General features: G+C 49.4%; 1 protein-coding gene across 2 annotated transcripts in view; it reads left to right on the top strand.

The window, feature by feature from the left end:
* Positions 1-3,084: 3,084 nt before the first annotated feature.
* MLXIP (MLX interacting protein) overlaps positions 3,085-17,677 on the top strand; it is a 54,164-nt gene continuing 39,571 nt past the window's right edge. For both annotated transcript variants that reach the window (XM_068989727.1, XM_068989726.1), the window contains exon 1: positions 3,085-3,497. In XM_068989727.1, the coding sequence (XP_068845828.1) occupies positions 3,085-3,497 (413 nt within the window). The remainder of the gene's footprint in view (positions 3,498-17,677) is intronic.

Below are 17,677 nucleotides of genomic sequence, written 5' to 3'. Positions count from 1 at the left end.
TATCCTATGAGGTTCTGGTAGAAGATGGTTATCCTATGAGATTGTGTGTTCTTGTGGCTTGCTGGGTGTGGAAGCTCTTTGTCCTTCCTAGAGTTGCTGGCTCCCCTGGGACACTGCCCTGCGTGTCCCCCTGTGCGCTTGCTGTTGATGTCCACTACTCAGTAGGAGGGAGGGGGCAGTCGTCAGCCTAGATGCTTGGCAAATATTTCCACATTTTCCCAAAAACTGCCCTTGAGACTTTTTTCTAGCCAATGATTGGGAGCTTGGAGCAACCTGCAGCTCTCACTCTTGGTGGTCCTCTGCTTTTAACTGCATTTTAAACTGCTTTTCCTCAAGTTCTGCTTCTTTTCTAATGTGATCTTTAGGAAATTATGGGGAGGATTAAACAAAGCATGTTTGTGTACCGAGTAAGGCCTATAGGTTGCCAGTTTTCAACTTCAGCCTTAAGACTGTACCTCCTCTCAGGAAATTGATGGGGTTTGTTTTTAGTTTGTTTGCTTTTGTTTTTTAAAGTATATATCCTTGGGACCTCCCTGGCGATCCAGTGGTTAAGACTCTGTGCTTCCACTGAAGGGAGCGTGGGTTCAGTCCCTGGTCAGGGAACAATTAATAAGATCCTGCACGCCACATGGCAGGGCCTTAAAAAAAATTTTTTTTTTAAAGTAGAGACTTCCCTGGCAGTCCAGTGGTTAAGACTTCATTTCCAGTGCCGGGAGTGTAGGGTTTAAACCCTGGTTGGGGAGCTAAGATCTCACATGCCTCATGGCCAAAAAATCAGAACATAAACAACAGAAGCAATATTGTAACACATTCAATCAAGACTTTTAAAAGATGGTCAACATAAAAAAAACTATATATAAAAAAAATATATATATCCTTTCACATAGATACCTTTTGTGTTAAGAAACCAAAGAGTACACTGCAGAGAAAAAAAGTATACAAGTAATAATTGTCTCTTTTGGGAATTAGAAAATAGTTGCCCCACCCAGAGATAACCAGTGTTAACATTATGGTGCACTTCTGACATATATACATAAATATATGAATTTTAAAAAATTGACACCAAACTACTGATAACTTTTCTTTTTTTGGCTGTGCCGATGTGGCTTGTAGGTTCTTAGTTCCCCAACCAGGGATTGAACCCCTGCCTCTTGGAGTGAAAGTTTGGAGTCCTCCCCACCACTGAACCACCAGAGAATTCCGCTAATAAATTTTTTAAAATTTATTTATGTTTAATTGGAGGATAATTGCTTTACAATTTTGTGTTGGTTTCTGCCAAACATCAACATGAATCATCCATAGGTATATGTCCCCTCCCTCTTAAACCTCCCTCCCACCTCCCACTCCTTGATAACTTTTTAAAAATTGTCTTTCCACCCAACAACATATGATATCTTCCAATGTCAATAAATATACATTTGTATCATTTAAAATGTAGTCTTTCATTATATTAGGGACTATAGTATATTCAATGTATGCCCTCTCATTAGACATCACGTTGTTTATAATGTCCACTCTTTACAAATGACGCAGAAAAGACTTTAAGATAAAATTATAGAAGTGGAATTGCCATATCAAAAGAGGCTGGGCATGTAAGTGTTTAGGATGTTTGCAACCAGAGTTGGGAGTGGTAGTTTGGGCAAGGGAGGAGACTTCAAACTCACACCAGCTGCCGGTCAGTCTGGCCTTTCCCTCCTTGAAGACGTCCAGGGATGGAGTTTACACAGTTGCTTTGATAAGGGCCATTTGTCCCTTTCACTCCCAACATGCTCCCTCATCAGGAGGAAGGTGTGGTAACAAGCTGAGACCCCACCCAAATCTGGAAATGAAACTGGCTTCAAAGCAGAGCACAGGAGCAGCTGTAGAGGACCCTGGAGGCCCTACAGAGACCAGGATGGGAGCGCCTGCCCCAGGGGCCCCACTGGCCCTCTAGTTGCCCTGCCCTCCCTACATGGCCCCTGCCAGCTGGCTTTGAGCCCCTTGACAGCTTTCTATACATGTCAACTATCATGTTGGGCCATATGAAATCGTTGTTTCTATAGTCAAAAGTGGTTGAGTATTGGCAAATTCTAGATGCCTTTGGTCCGGCTGGTTCAGTCCCTTCAGTCTGTAGTCTTGTTTATTTAGTGCTCATTCTTTGCTTGGCACTGTCCAAAGCACTTTATAGTCATTTTTTAATTGTCACAACTTTCTGAGGCATAGGAATCCCCATTTGACAGAGAAGAAAATTATGGCTCAGAATTTCCCCTTTTGGAAGGGTTTAGGGGCTGATTTGCCTTGCAAGTTTAAGATCTTAATAATAATGACAGTATTTTGAGTTGTAGTTAAAGGAGCTGGTGGCTGGCTCTGCCACTGACAGATTGCGATGTCCTGGGAAATTGCCTTAAGTAAAGAGCTAGTTTTTACCTCTGCGGAGGTGAGAAGTGTTAGTGATCTTGCTTTCGCGTTAGAAAATCCCTTTGGTATTCAGCGACTCTGTCTTCTCATCAATAAAATGGGGACGAAACCCTCAGGGCCCAGCAATATCTCTGAAGAGCCATTAGGACACAGTTGCAGGCCCTGCAGGAGAAAGCGGGGCCTGGGAGGGGGAAGGAGCGCCACCTCCACCCACCACGTGGAGGGCCCGTCCGGCCGCGGCGAGGCGGCAGAGCCATTCCCCGGAATGTGAGGCGGGATCTGCACGACCTGCTTGGCCAACGCCTCTCCTAGGCCAAGACACTGGCAAGTGACACCACCTGGCCACCATGTCCCGCAGCACCCCGAAGGGAAAGGGATGGCGAGGGGCGGGGCCTGGAGGCGTGGCCTCCGGCTCTTCCTCCCCCTCTTTTTTTGTCCGCCCAGCTACGGAAAGGACCCCTGCGCCTTTAAGAGGCCGACGCGGGCTCCCGATTGGCCGAGACGCGCCAGTGACGTCACCCCGGGGCCGGCGCCGAGGCGGCCCTGTCGGCCCGCGCCCTCCCCCTCCCTCCCCGCCGCGCGCTCGCGGACAGTCGGCGCGCGGGCCGGCCCGGGCCGGCGCCCTGTCTAGCTCGCTGCCCTGCGTCTCCCGGCGCCCCGGGGGATGCCCCCGGCCGGGCCTCCCCGATGGCCGCCGACGTCTTCATGTGCTCCCAGAGCCGGCCCCGCAGTCGGGGCCGCGCCGTCCTGCTGAAGCCCCAGGTGCCCGAGGACGACGACGACTCTGACACGGATGAACCGTCCCCGCCGCCCGCCTCCGGCGCAGCCACCCCGGCCAGGGGCCAGGCGAGCGCCGCTCTACCGCCGCCCAAGGCCGGGTCGGGCCGCGAGGAGCCTCCGCGCCGCCAGCAGATCATTCACAGCGGCCACTTCATGGTGTCGTCGCCGCACCGGGAGCACCCGCCCAAGAAGGGCTACGATTTCGACACGGTCAACAAGCAGACGTGCCAGACCTACAGCTTCGGCAAGACCAGCTCCTGCCACCTGTCCATCGACGCCTCGCTCACCAAGCTCTTCGAGTGCATGACCCTGGCCTACAGGTAGGAACCCGGCCGGCCCCACCTCTTGAGCGGGGCTCCTTTGACAAAACAAGCGTGGAGGGCTGCCGCCGGGGGACCTCTTAGCTTCAGGCATTCTCTTTGGGTCTTCCCCCATCCAGCGGGTTTATGGGTCTGGGGTCCCGAGTGGAAACGAGAGGGGTGGAGGTCCTGGCCTCTTCCCTGTCTGCAAGGGCTTAAGTTCTTCCGGCTTCACGTTCCCCAGCTAGGCACCCCCGCGCCCAATGTCCCGAGGCCACTGATTTCAGACTAGAAAAAGGTGTAAATACAGGCTGTACCTCCTGTACAGGCTGTTACTCGACTTTATCCACCCTTCCCCCCAAAGCTTTGTGTGTTTCTGGCAATAGGGAATAGTGGTTGGGACCACCTGTCCAGCCAGGGTGGTTAAGCGCTGGTTTACTGATTGTGTAAAATCTGCAAGCCCGTTTCCTCTTTTATAAAGAGACGGTGACAGTATTACCTGCCTCTGTTGGCTGCTGTGGGGATGGAATGAGATAGGTAAAGTGCGTATTTCAGTGCCTGGCACATATTTAGTTGCTCCCGAAGTGTGAGCTAGTTTTCTTATCGTGAGGGAGGCTGGGTTCCCTCACGCCCTCTTGATTGGGAAGCCCTCCCCCTACCTACACATGGGAGGGGCCCTGAGTGCCTCCTAGGAAGACTTGAAGCCCTAGCCCTTGGTGGTGGAGGCTGTCCCCCTGGCAAGTTGGAGGCTCCTTGGGCTGGCCCTGAAACATTATTTGGAGATGTTTAGGGCAGGCATCCCAGACACCATCCTCACCTATGGCTCCGGCTCTAGGCGGAGATCTCTTTTTCTCCCCAAGTCATAGAAATGCCTGGGTTTAACCTCACGGCTTAAAATGCCCTTCCACTCTCCCTTGCTCGGTGTTTGTCAGGTATTTGCTTCAGATAACTTCTGCCTCGGGAACAGAACTTCTTTGGAGGAGCTGCAGTGCGGAGCAGCCCAGCCCTGCACAAAGCTCACGATAGGATCTCGGCAGAGTGGAGATTACTGCATTAGTAACTGGACTGGCTGGGGCTGTCTTAGGTGTCTGCTGCAGGCAGCGCAGACAGAGTTTCCTTGGAGACTCCAGAAACAGTATCACGAGGAATACGAACGTTTCCCTCCACCCCCCCACCGTTTTTTTTGGAAAGCAGTGAGCCCCCAATATACCCAAGTTATACATTTACCTGAAGCTGAAACGGTAGATATACATAGCTCCCAATGGCATTTTCCCCCTCTGGAATAAATGATTAGTCAACTTGTTCCTTTGTTATGCTCCTGAAATGCACCCCCACTCTGCCCGCCCCCATTTCCTCTCTTGAAGGCTCCCTGACGGTTTGTTTGCCACATGGCTGCAGTACGTTACCCAGAGCTCTCCTCCCACCCCCTTTGCGTGGCACATTGGTTAGGCTCTGCTCTGATTCTCTGGTCTTGCCAGTTTGAGCTGGCACCGAGCCTGTGAAGATTTTTTTTTTTAACCCAAATGGTATTGAGGTCTCAGCCCTCTGCCCGCTTTTAGCCCTGCTTCGTGCATGCGTGCTTGCTCACTCGTGTCTGACTCTTGGCGACCCCATGGACTGTAACCCGCCAGGATCCTCTGTCCGTGGGATTTTCCAGGCAAGAATATGGGAGCGGGTTGCCATTTCCTCCTGCAGGGTTAGCCCTGCTGACTCGGTCTCAAATTTTGAGCACTTCGTTGGAATCAAACTCAACTCGACTGTAGCATACGGTGCAGTGAGAAAGAGAGAGCTTTCAAACAAACCTGGAGGTGAAAGATAGGAATGTGTTCTATTAAGCAAACTTAATCCTCGCCTTTATTTTAATATCAACTTCTCCGCATACAAAGAGAGAATGGGCGATGGAGTGGCAGGAGGCATGGGCCGAAGTGCTCACCTAAGTTCTGCTAAAGGGTAAATAAACCAGTCTGCCCTCTGCCCTCAGTTTGAATAACCTGAAGGCGTATTATTAAATGACACCAAAGAATTTTAGTAATGGTATTTTTTTTTCCACTTCTTTCTAAAATATTTTGGCAGCCAGCCGTTGCTCATTTAGCTTTCTTGGTTGCGGAATGCACGCTTAGTCTGGTTGGAGGCTCACCTTGTTCTTCGAGACCTCCAGCCCTGCTGGTTCTCCGTCCGGCTTTGCTGTCGTTCCCTGTACTGAGCCTCCTGCCACTGCGGGTCCCCCAGTGGGCATCCGCCTAGGAATTTCTCATGAAGATGCTCTTTGTGTCCCTCTCTGCTCGAGGCTAATCTGGGTGGCCCCAGAATTCAGTTGGCAGCGTGCAACATGGGTACAGATTGACAGGAGAAGGACTCAAAACCAGTTATCTGAGCCACAGCCTCTGGCCCAGAAAGCAGCATGAGAACAAATGTTTCTGACCTCAGCTATCCTGTGAAGCCTGCTCACTGGCTTTCAGAGAAGGAGGGTTGCGATATTGGGGGCAGGGAGGAAAGAAAACAACCCCAGAGGTGGCCTTACTCCCCTTTCAGGGCCATGTTGCGTCTTCACCCCCGTTTTCCAGGTTTTCCCCCTCTCCTGGCCGCTGGGCCTCCTCCTCTTCTGTCTGTTTCTGGCCTGGGCTCTTTCTGACTTCAGCTTCCTGTCTGTCCCCCGGCCTCTTCGTTCTAGCCACCTAACTCTCCCTGGTACACTCTGTGCCTTTTTTTTTTTTTCTGGGTTTGGTTTCCTGTTAACTGCTGCCTCCCAGCTGTTTCCAGATGAGGTTCAGCAGCTCTTTGGGGGAGGAACTAAGGGCAGGGGAAGTCGTGGTTGTTTTTTCCCCAGTCGTGTGAAGTGGGCTAGGGACTCTGATATGATCTGTCCCTGAACTTGCAAAGTCGTGAACTGCTGAAGGGTCTTTGGCAAGACTGACCTTGGCTGGGGAAAGTGTGGGGTGCCCCGTGGTCCACCTGGACAGGTAACATTGTGGACGGATTCCAGCTTCCTGTAGCTGGCCGTAAAATCCACGTCCTTCCCACACCATGATGCTGAGAAAAGCCCCCTGTAGTGAAATGTCTTGATTTGGTCCTACAGTGTGAGGTCAGTTTTTGGGATGTTTGAAGAGGAAGAAGTTGCCTCTCCCCCAGGCAGAGCTTAGAAATTCATGGCTTGCCTTCTCTAAAGCTTCCTGTCCACCACTGGGGACGTGCGGAGAGTACGGTGTCCCTGCAGGATGGAAGTGAGGATTAACTGAGATAATGTCTATAAATGGGTCTGCCTACCTTCTCAGTTGTGTCCGATTCTTTGCGGCCCCATGGAATGTAGCCTGCCAGGGTCCTCGGTCTATGGGATTTTCCCGGCAAGAGTACTGGAGTGGGTTGCCATTTCCTCCTCCATGGGATCTTCCTGGCCCAGGGACTGAACCCACGTCTCTTGTGTCTCCTGCATTGCAGGCGGATTTTTACCGCTGAGCCATCGGGGAAACCCCACGAATGGGTCTAGTACCTGGCAAATAAGAAGCAACAGGAGGTTTAATGGGCTGAATCCCTTCTGCATCATCAGTCAGCTGACATTTTTTAGGAGCCCAAGTTTCTCATCCATAAACTAAGGGAAATAACATATCTGACCGGGTGGCTTTTAAATGCCTGCTTGACAGATGCTAAATGGATGCATTCTTGGCTTGTCCATCCTCTCTGAAGCCCCACAGTGGAGCTATGTCCTCTAGAAGATAGTTCATGGTTCTTTCCCTCTTAACATTGTGAGGAATGTCACACATGTAAGTCACCCACGCAGATTCTGAACACATCTAGTAGATAGCTTTCTGGGCTTGGTTTTGGTTTCACTTCTCTACCTTTTTATGTAACTTTATTAGGGACCTTTGGGGTGAATATCTGTGGGGTGAGGGGAGAGACAATTCTTTTATGTATTTAGAGATAAACAGTAGCTTTCTGGACAGTAGATTTCTTTCTTTTTTTAAAATTATTTTTCTTTCTTTTTAAAAATTTATTTTGGCTACACGGGCTCTTAGTTGCAACATATGAACTCTTAGTTGCTAGATCATGTGGGATCTAATTCCCTGACCAGGGATCTAACCTGGGCCCCCTGCATTGGGAGTGTGGCGTATTAGCTGCTGGACCCCCAGGGAAGTCCCTGGACAGTGGATCTCTGCTCCAGCAGATAATCAAGGAAACCTTTGAATTTGGATCTGTAAGATACAAGTTTCTAAACTGTAGCCCTGCATATGTATGTATCAGTTCAGTTCAGCCGCTCAGTTGCGTCTAACTCTTTGCAGCTCCATGGACTGCAGTACACCAGGCCATCACCAACTCCCAGAGTTTGCTCAAACTCATGTCCATCGAGTCAGTGATGCCATCCAACCATCTCATCCTCTGTTGTCCCCTTCTCCTTGTGCTTTCAGTCTTTCCCAGCATCAGGGTCTTTTCCAATAAGTCAGTTCTTTACATCAGGTGGCTGAAGTGTTGGAGCTTCAGCATCAGTCCTTCCAATGAATATTCAGTACTAATTTCCTTTAGGATTGACTATACATACGTATAGTTACCCACTGTTCCTGACAGCCAAGGATTCAAGGTTTAAAGCAATTGTCCTCTAAATGTTAAGTTTTCCAAGGAAGAACTTTCTAGTCTTGGGCATGGTAACTAGTTGTAAATGAGGACCATTCACACAGATGACTAAACTGGTTTTACTCTTCCGCAGCCATGCCTAAGAGAAGCAGTTTCTCTCCTCTTGGGCTTTCTTTGGCCTTGAATCATTATATAGCGTCTATTAAAGGGCCGTGCTGGGTTGGAGTGAGGACTCCAGAGATGAGAAAGAATAGTCTCTGTCCTCCAGGAGCTCACAGATTTGGAGTGGAGGACAGATAAACAGGCAGTTGTAGAACAGTTAGCAGGGGCTGTGATAAACAACATGAACCAGGTCTAAGAGCAGCAGTGAGGATGGTCCCGAAGCCAGAAGAGTGTGTGTCTGTTTGCATAACTGGGATCAGTGTGGACAGTTTCCCGTGTCATCAGGGTCTCATACATATCTCCCCTTCCCTGTGTTACCTGTCAGAAATTACGATTCACCTTCCCAGGAAGTCCAAGAATTCCTTTTACCTGTCTCTTCTCATTAGTAGTCAGGACAAATTTCCTGTTTATGTAAAGGCTGGCTGGCTGATTGCCATCCTGATGGAAGGGCGAAGAAGGGTGATCAGATTGGGAAGAGCCTGGGGAAAGGGGGTGGAAGCAAGGATGGAGGGAAGTCATTGCTAGAGGGAAGGAAATGCACACTAACTGAGCAACTGCTGTGTCCTAGAGTCTCTAGGTTATCCTAAGTCACAGTAGCCCTCTCAGGCAGGTGCTGCTGAAATTTGTATTTTTCAAACAAACAAACAAAAAAAGGCACAAAATTAATTTGCCTTGTTGCTGGGAGGTGAGGCAGCTTATCCAGGGTGGTGTCTCTGGAGCTGAAAAGTCTCCTCCTCCTCGGCTCACAGAAGCGTGCAGCTCTGTAAGAGGGAGGGTAGAAGTGCTAGTTCCTGTAGGATTGGCAGAGGGGGGCCAACATGGGGAAAACAAGTGCCTTTAGGCCACCCCATGCCCTTCCTCGTGCTGCCCTTCCCCACTGGTGAAATCCTGCCCTTCCCTCAAGCCTTAGCTCAAGTGCCCGTGGCCCGGTGGTCCCTCTCAAAGGGAGTGAACCCCTTGATGCCAGGCAAATCCACTACCTTATTGATTGTGCCTCATATCTTTATTTACATAGACATGATTCTCCTGCTCTCTTCACCTTTGACTTTCTCATGGAGTTTCACAGTGTCTGGAATATACTAGGCGGTTAAGATAAATATATGGAATTGAACAGGGAAACTCAGGGGCCTAGTGGCCAACATCATAAACTCTCCTCTGGTGGACCTTGTTTCTCTTCAGCTGCCCAAAAAGAAACCCCCTCCGTGGAACTCTTGTCTAGGGGTGCTGGTGTGGAGTGGGACAATGGCGTGGTGTTTGTATGGGGGGGCCCGCACAACCTGAGATGGGAGGCAGATGAGTGGTGCCCCAGGATATCCACGTGCTCATTCCTGGGACCTGAGAATGCGGTAGTTCACATGGCAGAGAGGAAGTAGGGTTGCTAATCAGCTGCCTCTAAAATGGAGAGATTATTTTGGATTGCCTGGGTGGGCCCAGTGTAGTCACAAGAGTCCTTAAAAGAAGAAGAGGAAAGCAGAAGAGGGAACTAGCAGGAGAAGGAGCTGGCCTGAAGTCGCTGACTTTGAAGATGGAGGGAGGGGCCGTGAGCTAAGGAACACAGGCAGCCTCTAGGAGCTAGAAAAGGCGAGGAACCAGATTCTCCCCTGGAGTCCTGGAAGCCAGAGCTGCGGATATCTTGCTTTTAGCCCCAATTCTCCAGAGCTGTGAGACAGTACCTTTGCGTTGTTCTAAGCCACTAATTTTGTGGTCATTTGTTATAGCAGCAGTTCGAAACTAATACAGACTGGTTTCAATGATTGTTTGTTTTTAATTAATTAATTTTATTTTTGGCTGCACTGGGTCTTCGTTACTTTGCATGCGCCTTCTCTAGTCTTCATGGGCTTCTCATTGCAGAGGCTTCTCTTGTTGTGGAGCACGGGCTCTAGGTGGGCGGGCTTCAGTAGTTGTGGCCCACAGACTTCGTTGTTCCACAGCATGTGGAATCTTCCCAGAGCAGGGATTGAACCCATGTCCCCTGCATTGGCAGGTGAGTTCCTAACCACTCTGCCACCTGGGGATGTCCTCAACAGTTTCTCCAGTTTAAGCCCATAACCCAGGTCTAAAAGTCTTTCTTCAGGCTCCTTCCCCGCAGAAGAGCTGAGCATTCCACTCTGCCGTTGTGTCAAACTGTGCAAAGTGTATTAGTGAAGTGACTGCTTCAGGCGATCTAATGATAGGAGGGCCCTCATTAAAGAAGGAAGTCTGTAAAGTGGTCTTATTCTGTTGCCCCAGCACAGTTCCTAGAATAAGGGTATTGTAGAAAGTTAACAGCACATGTCTTTAAGGATTCATATACGGCTGATGAAAAATTCAGAGTGTGAGCGCCTATTGCCCATAATTGAGTTACTTCTTGGGTCTAATATGTGCAGTTCAGACAGCAGATATCTTAGGTGATATTTTCTATCTTGTTGGAATTCTGTCTGTGGTTAGAATTCTGGGCCACAGGGCTTGAGTTTTAGGCAGAGCCCTTTTGGCCGCGGGAATCAGGGCCCCTCTCAAGCTGGCCCTTGCAATGGGGGTTTACTGCGGGGATCAGGAAGTGTGTTCATGAACCTCCAGGATTCCCAGGACTGCCAGACCTCTGGATTCTGGAGGGGTCCAGGGCTGTGGTGGGCCCTCAGCAGGGGGAGCTTGCCCTTTCCTTAAGGCTCACCCCCTTAAGTGACTCAGCTCCTCTCTCAGACCCTGCTTTGCTTTGGGATCTTACTTCTGCTGCTGCCAGCTGGCGCTCTCACCTGCCTCTACTGTCCTCTGCTTCAAAGCCCCTGCCTATGGGGCTTTCTGCGTCTGCCTGACAGGAGCTCGGGGGTGGCTGAGTTTCGCACACAGACCTGCTCAGAGCTTCCTGTTACCATCAGTGCTCTATGCCAGGTGTCTAATTGAATTAGCCTGACGTCTCCAGTGTAAGTGTTGGAGAGGGAGGCCAGCAGGCCCCGCCCTCTCTGATCAGAATCTCAGGGACCCCAGAGCATGCGTCTAGCCCCAGAGTGTCCAGTGATGCCCTTTCCTTTCAAAAGTATTAATCAGGCCTCTGATGAGTGCCAGGCCCTGTTCTCGCCCTTGGGAATGCAGCAGTAAACAAGACATGGTGTGCGCATTCTTTTTGTTGTTGGAGTTTTATTGAGATGTAGGTGGCGCACAGCTATGTGAGTGTTTGAGGCGTCTGGCACAATGGCCTGACTTACAGGTATTGTAAAGTCATGGAGTCTATAGTCAGTTGAGGGAATCAGTAAGCAAATCAGATTTATATTGCTCCTGCCGCAAAGAACATCAACCACACCAGAAGATGGAAAGTGATAGCGGGTGGGGGAGGGTAGGCAGACACTGTATCTCAGCGGGTTGGAGAAGTCTTCTGAGGGGCTGACATTTCAGGTTGAGCTGAAACCTGAGTGGTGAGTGGGAGCCAGCCGAGGGCAGTCATTCCAGGCGGTGGACGAGCCCGAGGCAGAGGCCCAAGGTGGAAGGATCAGGCACATTCCGGGGCTGGGAAGCCCAGGGTGGCCAGCAGGTTGAGGGCATGGCGAGTGTGGGGGAGGAGAGGGGAAGATGGGTTTGGTTGGGAGGTTGGAGGTTGGGGTATTCCGTTCATTGCTTTGGGGAGCCAGCTTGTTGAGTCTGCGCAGTGGGGACCAAGGGACAGGAGGGGTGGGGGAACTGATACCAGAATGGTGGCCGGGAGGTGGTGAGACGTGCATGGATGCAGGCGGGTTTGGGCTTGCCAGTGGAAGGGATGTGGGGGTGTAAGCAAAGAATCAGCAGTGGCCCTGAGGGTTTTGGTCTCAGCCGTGGGGGCTGTGACTGAAGCGAGGAAGCCAGGGAGCCCGTCAGCTGTGTGACTAATGTGAGCTGTGTCGAGGACCTGCGCTGTGCGCTTGACTTGGCTGCATGGGCTACGGTTGGGGCAGCTCCCTAAGAAGGGGCTGTTCAGTGCTGGGGGCTCTGCAGTCCAGGGAGGTCCTCACTGTCACCAGAGTACCGAGATTCTTTCTTCTGTCCTGGCTGCGCCATCTCATCTCCCTAACCTCTCTTGTGCCTCGTAAGGGACCAGTTGGCCATCCGAGGTTTTGGCATTTTGAGCTTATATTTGGGATGGCAGTGGTTTTTGTTTTCTGTGAAACAGATACTCTCATATCCCGAACGATATTTTTACTCCCTTGGGTTTGGTTGTGGTAGAAGAGTACTACCTGGTCTCGAATGCCCTACGAGGAAACATCTCCAAATTGAGCATCCCTAGTGTGTTTGGGGTTGGATTGCACCATCAGAAAGGCCTTCTAGAAGGAGGCAGGGCAGAAAGGGTTATTTGGTAGCTCTAGAAGGACGTCCAAGATCTGGAGGAGTAATTCCAGAAACAGAATTCCTTGTCGATAGTTTTTGAGTCTCAGAAGTGATAGTGTAAAAATTCAAAAGAAAAGAAAACAAAGAAGAATCCAGTTGAAGAACAGTGAAGAGTGAGGCCAGGAAGTAAAAGCTCAGAAAGGGATGTCAGGGAGAACCAGGCTGCTGGTGGGAACAGCACTGGAGAGGGGACCCGCGGGGACTTAGTTCGCTCTTCTTCACTGTTGAGGACTACTGTGTGCGTAGGAGGGCCTGTTCTGAAAGCTAGTTACCACTCCTTCCTTCTGTGGCTTGTGGGCACAGGCCATCCGGGAAGACGATGGCCTCTTGTGCTCCATCACCACGGGACAGACAGTCATCAAACAAAAAACAGCTGCTTCGGTAGAAAGTAGGAGAATTAAACTAGTTTCCAGATATTTCCCCAATATTCTGGCTTTTAAAAAACAACCTAAAGAACCACTTCTTGTGCTCAGGTGATCTCTGGCCCGTTTGCAAATGGACTGCCTCATCTTCTGGGAGCAGCCCAGAGAGCTAGACATTATGCTTTCTAGGGAAAGTGAATTTATAAATCCGTCTTATTTATTAGAATGAAACCCTTTCAATGAGTTCTTAAAACAGTTCATGATTATATTAGCTTGCTGTTTGAAACAGCGATTTTCTAGCTGAGTAGTGGGGCCTTTTACCCAGGCTCCTCTGTTCTTTAAATGATTATTATTTTGTTGTTGTTGTTCTTCACATTATTAAACAGATCTTTCTCTGCCTTGGAGCAGGACTTCCTTCCACTTGTGCAGACGAGTTTATGTTATCGTTGGTGTTAACAACTTTATCAAGATGGGATTCATGTACCTTAAGATGCGGTTGTTGTACGTGTGCGGTCATTGATTTCCTTTCTGTTGTGTAGCCATAATTGGAATCCAGCTTTAGAACATTCCGTCACCCTACTAAGACCCCTCATGCTCTCTTATGTTTAATCCCAGGTCCTGCCTTCGTCCCAGACAACCGTTAATCTGCTTTCTGTGTCTGTAATCTGCTTGTCTGTGCCTTTTCTGGACGTTTCATATAAATGGAATCATACTGGATGTGGCCTTTTGTGTCTGGCTTTTTTCACTTGGCATGAGGTTGGCGAGGTTCATCTGTGCTTATGGTGCACATCCATATTTTGTTCCTTTTGATTCCTGGACAGTATTCTGTTGTGTCATTGCACCACATTTTGTTTATCCGTTCATTGACAGGCGTATTTTTTGGGGAAGCCTGGTAGCTTCGTTACTTGGATGTTGATATTCCATTTTCTGTAGTAAAGTTCTCTTTCAGATTCAGCTAGGGACTTCCTTACAAGGGGAAACTAGGAACCGCAGTGAACATGGTGGGAAGATGATGGATCAAATACCACTAGACGTGGTGCCGCTGGTTGGTAGCATGTCACTTAGCCCTGTAAGTCAGGATGTCTTTAATTGTAAAGGAAGGAAAAAAGTGAGAGGGGACGTGGGGGTTAGACTAGAATGACCAATCTTTTTCTTATTACCAATCTTATTTTTCTTCCATGGACCTTGTGTATTTGAGAGGTACAGCCTTAGGAGTAAATTGTATTGAGCAATAAAAAGGAACAAGCTTCTGGTATGTGTCAGAAACATTACGTCGAGTGACGCAAGTCTTACTCAAGAGATTAGATATTGAGTCCATTTATGTGAAGTTCTAGAAAAGGCCGAGCTAATCTGCAGTGGAAAAAAAATCAGCTCAGTACTTGCCTGTGAGGGAGGTTGAAAGGGGATACTGGGGAAAAGCAGGAATCTTCCAGGATGATGGGCATGTCTTATAGTATTGTGACTATACTAGAAACCAGTGAACACTTTTCAAAGGTGAATTTTTTGGTGTGTAAATCATGTCTCAATAAAGCTGTTATATTAAAAAAACCACGTCATTAGGACTGACCCGGATGCATTCTTCTTTTTGTAGCTGAATAGTATTCCATTGAGAGCCTATTATACAAAGTGAAGTAAGTCAGAAAAGAAGGACAGATACTGGACATTAACGCGTGGATATGGAACCTAGAAAGATGGCACTGATGAACCTATTTGCAGGGCAGCAGTGGACACAGACATAGAGCACAGACCTGTGGGCGCAGCGGGGGAAGGAGTGGTGGCGCAAATTGAGAGAGTGGCACGGAAGCACGCACGCTACCGTCTGTGACGCCGGGAGCTCCACCCGGTGCTCTGTGACAACCCTAGAGGGGTGGCTGGGGAGGGAGATGGGGGGTCCAGCAGGGAGGGGACATGTGTACACTTGTGGCTGACCCATGCTGATGTGTGGCAGAGGCCAGCACAATATTGTAAAGCAGTTATTCTCCAATAAAAAACACCACCGACAGAAAACCCAAACCATTCAGGTTTTCAACATTATCTTTAGGGAGTCTTCTTTGAGATCTTAAATGCTAAATATGTCAGTGTCTAGGAGTTCCAAGAGTCTCTGTCTTCCATCTCTTCTGTGTACAGTAAATGAGAGACTGCTTGGGAAGGTGACCTACCCTGAGCATTTCCCCTAGATTAAAATCGACTCAGGAATTCGGCTCTCCAGGTTACCTCAAAGCTCCACAAATCACCCTAAGGTTATCCTGTTAAGGCCTTTCTTCCTTTTAACATTGTCTGGGTCAGGGGGTCACAAAGTCAAATGCCCACAAGGGTCAGGAGATAAAAGTGAGGGTCATCGGTAAGGCGAAGAGGACGTTTGCCGTCTTTTATTTTCTGGCTTCTGATGGAGTCATGGTTACAGACAAGCACGCACTTATTATGAGAACCCTGCAACTGTAAACTGCAGTTGACCAGGCCTGCCTGATGGAAGAGCAGCGGGGCGGCGGGGGCGGTGTCTGTGGTGAATTGGTGGGTACCTGCCGGCTCTACAGGGGGGCAGCCATCACCCAGCTCCAGGTGACTCTAGCTATTTGGGAAACTGAGCTCAGTGTTACAAGGTCTGGCATATTTGAAAACTGGAAGAAATCTGAATTTGCATGTGAACTCTACATTTCCATTTCTACCTTGGGTCTGAGTTCAAGTATTAGGAATTCTAGGGAAATGAGTTTAATCTCGGTTGCATCTGTTTATCTGTTGGCCTTTCTTTTTATTTTTTAATTTATTCTCAAAATCTGTTTTGGCTGCGCCACATGGTATGTGGGATCTTAGTTCTTCAACCAGGGATCGAACCCACCCCCCTTGCATTGAAAGTGCGGAGTCTTAACCACCGGACCGCCTGGGAAGTCCCACGGTTGGATCTCGTTGAGAACTGAGTCTTGGCCTAAGGGAGGAAGGAGTGTGTGGTGCTCTTTGCCACAAGGGCAGCCCTGGCACAGGGGATATCTTGTAAGGTGTTCTCACCCTTAGGTGTGCCTTCATGAAATGTTTCCGTTCATACAGTCAGAACCATCATCTTATGAAAACAAAATCCAAGACTGTCCTGGTAAACCCTAGAGGTGTGTGTGTCCTGGTAGACAGTTACTCGTAGAGTTATGAGGAACCAGGGCAGTTATTTTAAATGATCATGATTTGGGGGTGGAGAGTTGACTTCATTTCACTTCTCCATGTGAAGTTCTTGGACAGTGGGTTACTCATCATTTTACATTCCATTTCTAACTGTTATCCCTTAACTTCACCACCAGACCTGCCTGAGGCAGGGCTGTTTTCATGGGGTGATTCCAGGGTGGAGGAAAGGGGTAATCATTTCACTTAACTCCAGACAGTTGATTTGGTTGTCGCTGAAACAAAATTATAGCTTGAAGTTAGACAGAAGAGGCCTCTCACTTGGCCCTTGTTCAAAGTTTCTAACCTGCACATTGGACGTTGTGTTACAGGCCTCTGGCTGTGCTTTGCAGTTAACTACCTGTGTGTGTGTGTGTGTGTGTGTGTGTGTTTGAGGTAGTTAAAGGAAGGGATGTGCTTGCTTTGAACCCTTCCCCCAGCACACACACACACACACACACACACACACATGTTCTCGTGCAGCACACACACACACACACACACATGTTCTCATGCAGCACACACACACACACACACAATGTTCTCGCACAGCCACCTTCCACACGATCTGAGGCTTTCCACCTCTTGAAGTTTCTGTCCGTATTTGATCTGATCTACAGAGGTGTTGGCAAGTAGCTTTATGGTTCTTAAAGGCCAAGACTTTGCTCCTGAGCCAGATTGAAATAGAGTTTGTACTTCTCAGAGCGATGGCAAGCATGCTTACTGAGAAGTTGGGGGTATTACTCTTCTAAGCTTAGGACCTTACTTTTTGGATTTTGACTGTATTTCTGGGCCCCCTTCCAGGGAAAAAATCCCCAAACTCAATACCCACAGATAACCACCATCGTATCCCTGGTGTTTATTCTCTCAGACCTTGTGCGGTTTTTATTTTTCGGGTGGAGTAAGTGTGTTTTGTTTTTGTATTTAATAGATCATGAATGCCTTTCCCAAATACTCATCTGCAGTATTTTTCTAGTGGCTGAGTAGTACTTCATTGTGTGGACGTACCATCACTTATGAAATCCCTCTCTGGTGGACCTTGAGACCATTTCACATGATTTTTGTGTTCCTGAGCCCCTCTTCCATTTCTCTTATCCCTACTTTCTCTGAAAACATCCTTCTGCCTCCTCCTCCTTCCTCACAGGAAGAACTCTCCTTGAGAACCTTTCAGCAGGACCCTTGAAGAAAAGGGTCAGGGTTCCCCGGCCTGGCCTGTCCCCCGCCCCTGCCCGCTCGGCTGAGGTGTGTGTGGAGGTTGGAGGTGAGCAGGTTGCAGCCCAAGAGCAGCCTTTGCTCTGCGCCTCAGGCCGGAGAGAGGAAGGCTGGCTGCACTGCCAGCCTGCAGAGGGGCAGGGGACACCGGAGGGTGTCTGACACACCCCGCAGCGTGCCTGCCTGCATGCCTGGACCCAGGCCGAGCTCGCACGTCCCCACCCCAAGGCCAAGGCTCCTCACTCCTGCCAGCAGGAGGATGCCTCCCCTCGGCCTTCTGTTGTTCCAGAGGCAGGGAGAGAGCATTGAGCTTCAGGAAAGCTGGTGGTTCCAGCTGTGGGCCCGCCCAGCTGGGGCACGCTCACCTGAGCCCGGAGCCACGTGGATGCATGTCCCTGCGAGTCACAGAACAGATGCCGGTGTGAC

Source organism: Capricornis sumatraensis, chromosome 17 (assembly GCF_032405125.1).
Source record: "Capricornis sumatraensis isolate serow.1 chromosome 17, serow.2, whole genome shotgun sequence".
Classification (NCBI taxonomy): Eukaryota; Metazoa; Chordata; class Mammalia; order Artiodactyla; family Bovidae; genus Capricornis; species Capricornis sumatraensis.
This window is presented reverse-complemented; position numbering and strand designations above follow the sequence as displayed.